The following is a 5600-nucleotide window of genomic DNA, read 5'->3' as shown; positions in this document are numbered from 1 at the left end:
ACAGGGTTACCGAGGCTGTAAATCTTTATGGGAGCAGAAAGCCTCATCTTTCTCCCGCGGAACAGCTGGTAGTTTCAAACTGCTGACCTTGCGGTTCACAGCCCGATTCGTAACCACTACGCTACCAGAGCTCCTTAAGGATAGGGATAGAGTGGCATTAATTACTACAGTCTAGTAACACCACTGAGTAAACCCAAAATTTTCTCAAGCCCTCTTAAAGGCTCATTTTCAATGAACAAAACTCTAACTTGTGTTGAGAGAGACATCAATATCACTTGTTGACTAGTGCTGGTCCAGTCATGGTTGGTTGGTTCTGTGCCATGGAGTCACTTCCGACTCATAGTGACCCTGCATAGCATTTCTGAGACTCTAAATCTTTATGGGAGCAGAAAGCCTTATTTTTCTCCCTCGGAACAGCTAGTACTTTTGAACTGCTGACCTTAAGGTTAATAGCCCAGCTTGTAACCACTATGCTTACAATGTGTATATGATTAAACGTTGAATCTTGTATTTCGTAACCAAACGTCTTTTTCTCATTTAAAAAAAAAAATTATTGTAGACTTTGCTTGGATCATGTTTTGAAAAGTTTTTAGACATCAAATGACTTTACTATTATCTTTATTTTCCTTTTGAATGAAACAGAGACTTGTCAGTAAGTTTCTGATTAGCTTGAGATAATTACACTGTCACCCAGAGTTGTTGTTACTCCTGATCAATAATCAGTACCTGTTAATGTGTTGGTTAGCTCATTTAGGCAGTCTTGTAAAAAACTAGTTAAAGTAGTTATTTGTCAAACATAACAAAGATAGACATTGATTGCTACTATAGGAAGCACTAACATTTTAGGAACTCTGAAAAACTTACGTGTGATGCTGTAGGATAAGCACTGGATTGCTGCTAACCACGAAGTCGGCAGTTCAAATCCTTCAACTACTCTTTGGAAACCCTCTGCAAAGTTGCTATGAATTGGAACCAACTGTACAGCACTTAACAACAACTTTACAACACTTAACAACAACTTTATAGTAATGTATATTATTTTCGTTATTATAATTAATCCATTTTTCCCCCTGTATCTTTGCTCTTTTTAAGGATGGGGAAGCCAAAGCTCAAAAGTACAAATTCATCACAACACTTGGCTCCATTTTCCTGGACATAACCTGAGATGGATTCTTACGTTTGCTCTCTTATTTGTACATGTTTGTGAAATAGCTGAAGGCATTGTTTCAGATTCGTAAGTGACTTGATTTAGTTAATATGGTTTTGCTGAATTAATGGATATAGTGATATGGATAAGAACTGGGTGATCCCATACTAAGTGAGGCTTCATTTTTTTTTGGACATAATTCACTAGGAATGATAGCTATCACTCATTTTATACCATAGGCATGACTTTTGACTATATTTTTGTTTTATGATATAATTTCTTTGATATTTTTATCTTTTTCTCATTCATGTGATTTCTACTTCTTTGCTAGCTTAAGAAAACTTTCTCCTCTCTCCTTTAAACACTTTGTCATTTATCTTATTCTTAAATATATATATTGTTGTTGTTGTTAAGTGCCGTCAAGTCTGTTTCAACTCATATATACCTGTGTAGGTTTTCCAAGGTATGAACCACCAACCCTCTGTTAGCAATCCAGTGCTTATAGGTTATTATATAAATATGTACTTATAATAACTACATAGCTCTATACAAACATATTAATTAGTTCAGATGTTAAACTTATTTTGTGAAGACACACATAGCTCCATTTTCTTGAACCTAACTTGAGATGGATTCTTATATAGATGAGGTAGGAATTAAAGAAGACAGAGAACCAATGAGGATACAGCTAAAAATTGAGAAAAACATGAAATTTATTAAAAAATTTATCATATAACCCATATTTTAAGGGACGTTTGTTATTCTTATAATAGAAGAAATTGTATTAGCTAGTTAGAACATAATGAATTCCATTAATAACTCTGAGGGTAATCCGAGCATTTTAAAAAAACACATAGTAACAAAATATAAACTCAAGTAATAGGGAAACAGATTTTTATGTATTGATTTTAAAATGTGCTAAATAGTGTACCTTTTATTGATTACTTGATACAAGAAGACCTTTAAAATTTTTTAAAAGGAAGTTCAAAAATCACTTTTGTTTTATCTGAAAAGAATTTCTCTCCTATCTGTTGATACTTTTCTGTTGCAGTTAACAAAGAATGTTTGTTATGTTGTAATGTCTTTATGATGGTTATTTTCATATATTTACATTGCTTAATTTCGGATAAAAAGAAAGATAGGCCATATCTCTGAGCATGTAGAAGCTTATTTGAGTATTATTATCTTGGAGAAAACCTCTTTGGGACAAATCTGTAGTGAATTAGCATAACCAAGTCTGGGCCCTGGTATGGTGCTGTAGGATAAGCAGTGTGGACTGTTGAACACAAGGTTGGCAGTTCAAACCCACCAGCTGCTCTTGGAAACACTATAAGGGTCACTATGTTGGCACACAACAACCATTTCTTTTTTATTTTCCTCTCCTTCTTTAGCATGTAGACTGACTCTACATGTTGTCCTATTTATGCATAAAACGGGAGCCAGATTAGTCCAACATGTCTCTTAAAAGGTACCACCAGTTTGCCAGGATGACTTTCCTTTCCAGCCTCATAGTTGATGTGTAAATTCTAAGTCACAGACATAGAACTGAGGCCTGAACTAATATTGATAATAACACCTACCAATGTCAGAACATTGTATAGTTATGGGGATACAAGTGATCCATCCAAAAGTGCTATAAACCCATATTATACTCTTGAGCTTGTCCCCACCCCAACCACTCTTTAGCAACAGTTTCTTTTATTTAAACTGATTATTGACTTCTCAAACATCATCTTTAGTTACTTCTAAACCAAGAGTTTTAGTTTGCCTTCTCTCCTGTCCTATTTCTGAAAACTGCTTCTACAAGGCTTTCAATAAACATTATAGACCCCTTAGTGGATATGTCTTTGGTTTTCATTTACTTAATCTGTAGTATTTGACACTGCTGACCATTCCTTTTTTTAATCTTTATTAATTGCTTTTATATAAACTGTAGACGTTATTGCTCATTATAATAGGTGAAACAATGCAAAACTTCAGAAAGAAAAGTTTATGTCATTTCTACCACCCCAATTCTATTTCTGTTCCCTTTGAGATAATCAGTGATGTTAGCCTGTATATTTCTCCATATATTTTAATGCATATTGTTTTTTCATAGTGAGGCTTATTGTTGTTAAGTGCTGTTGAGTCAGTTCAGATTCATAGTGTCCATGTTTAGGACTTCCAAGACTTGTGTGTTTGAACTGCTTACTTTGCAGATAGCAGTCCAGTGTTTATCCTATAACACCACACCAAGACTTAGTCTATAACATATTACCCTGAGATTTTTTTTTACTTAGAAATCACAGATATCTTTCTAGGTCAACAAATGCATATCCAAGTTATTTTTCATAGATAACAAAAATTCATAGCATCAATGTACCTATTTATTCAACTGTTTCCAGCTTTATATTACTAGAAACTTATTGAAATAAGCAAACATACCTGCACATGTATTCTTCATCTGGAATAGAATCTCCAAAATAGAATTAATGATTTAAGTGCTCTCTATATTTTTCAAAATTTTTATAGCAATTCCTGGATAACTTCCAAAAAATGTGGCACTACACGTCTATTGGTAATATGTGATATTACCATTTCTCTGTATTCTCATTAGTATAGGATATTGATGATTTTGAAACATAGCACCTCACTTTTTCCTTTCTTTTATATTCCGTGACTATTAATGTAGCATGTCTGATTTATGCTCTCATTAATATTTACTGGCCATTTGATTTTCTTTTTCTGCCATTTGCCTACTTAGATTTTTTTATACAAATTTCTCTAACTGAGTTACTTGTCTTTTTTCTTATCAATTGCTAGTTCTTTGAGACTGTTTATCTGTCATTTGTGCTGCATATTTTTTCCATTCTGAAGTTTGTCATTTGATATTTTTATGGACACATTGCTACCATAAAGATGTTTCATTTTTTAAAAAAGGATTTCTGAGTCTATTTTGTTTAGAATGATTGCTCTTATCCCAACAGTCTCCTAAATTTTCTTATTTTTTTTGTCTTATTTGTCATATTTAAATATTTAATCCATCTAGAATTTTTGTTTTAGTATTAGAAGGGGGTTAAGCTTTATTTGTTTGGAAGAATAGGTAATGAAGTCAGCATTATTAATTAAATAAATCATTCTTTGCATACCTTGATTCCTTGAATCAAAATGCTACTTCCTCATCTGTTTAGTTCCCCTATCTACTTTGATTGATTCCTATTACAAATTTAGAATTTACCAGGATCCTGGTAAATGTATGGAGAAGCCTGGCATAAATTAAATGGAAATGATCAGGTATGTACTTATCCAACCTAAAGTAAAGCAAATTCAAAATAGAAAAAAAGCAAACGTGATGGCAAATAAAATATCTCTGAGGGCTGTATTTGAGCAGGAGTCCTGGTGTGGCGCTGTGGGTTAATGTGCTGGACTGCAAAGTCAGTTTGAACCATAGGTCAGTGGTTCAAGCTCACCAGTTGCTCCTCGAAAACCCTATGCAAGGTCACTATGGGTTGGAAATGACTTGACGGCACTTGACAATCACAACAACAATATATTTAGGCTGGCAAGTTTAACTTTCAATTTTTGAACCTTTCTAGTACTTATATGGTACAAACTGCTTCTATTACAGCTATTTTAGTTATTTATTGCTTTGTAACAAAGAGACCAAGAACTTGCGGGTTTAAAACAATAGGAAATTATTATTTCTACAATTCTTTAGGTTGACTAGGTGATTCTTCTATTTCATATGGTTTCAGACAGAATCATTCACATAGTTGCACTCAACTGGAAGCTTGGCTTGGGTGCTTGTCCTTGTGGTCTGTCTCTGTGTTGCATCTTATCATTCAGGGCCCACTACCTGGCCTCTTTTCAACAAAATAGCCTAGAGTTCTATACAGCATGGTTGCTGGGTTCTCTGAGAAAGCATTACAAAAAAAAGCAGCTTTTTAATTCTCTACTGGAATAAAACTTTCTAAGACATGATTGTCTCCTGTTGTACCACCCTGAAGGTGTCTGATGTCATCTGACCTCAAAAGCTAAAAAGGGTTAGGCCTGGTGAGACCTTCTATGGGAGACAAGCTGGAAAACAGAGATCTGTAGGCTTTGTAGCGTCCTGGTGTTGTGCTGTAGGAGAAACACTGGGCTGCTAACAAAGTGATTGGTGATTCAAACCCACTAGCTGCTCCTCAGACTCCCTATACAGGTTCATTATGAGTCGGAACCAATTTGATGGCACTTAACAACAAGAAGAAGACATAATTGACTGAAGCAAGATCTACGACAAAGTTCAGAAGTTACCAAACCAAACCAAATCAAACCGACTGCATCGAGTCAATTACAGCTCATAGAGACCCTACATATAGGGTTTCTGAAACTAAATCTTTATATGAGTAGCCAGCATCATCTTACTCCTGAGGAGGTACTGGTGGGTTGAACTGCTGAATTTATGGTTAGCAGCCCAATGCTTAATGCACTG

General features: G+C 34.7%; 1 protein-coding gene across 2 annotated transcripts in view; it reads left to right on the top strand.

The window, feature by feature from the left end:
• Positions 1 to 5600, top strand: part of ABCC9 (ATP-binding cassette, sub-family C (CFTR/MRP), member 9) — a 157402-nt gene that overhangs the window by 7925 nt on the left and 143877 nt on the right. For both annotated transcript variants that reach the window (XM_006866936.1, XM_006866937.1), the window contains exon 2: positions 1093 to 1234. In XM_006866936.1, coding sequence (XP_006866998.1) covers positions 1093 to 1234 — 142 coding nt within the window. The remainder of the gene's footprint in view (positions 1 to 1092; positions 1235 to 5600) is intronic.

This window comes from Chrysochloris asiatica, unplaced genomic scaffold (assembly GCF_000296735.1).
Source record: "Chrysochloris asiatica unplaced genomic scaffold, ChrAsi1.0 scaffold00098, whole genome shotgun sequence".
NCBI classification, from domain to species: Eukaryota; Metazoa; Chordata; class Mammalia; order Afrosoricida; family Chrysochloridae; genus Chrysochloris; species Chrysochloris asiatica.
The sequence above is the reverse complement of the archived record's forward strand: the minus strand, read 5'-3'. Positions and strand labels throughout refer to the sequence as shown.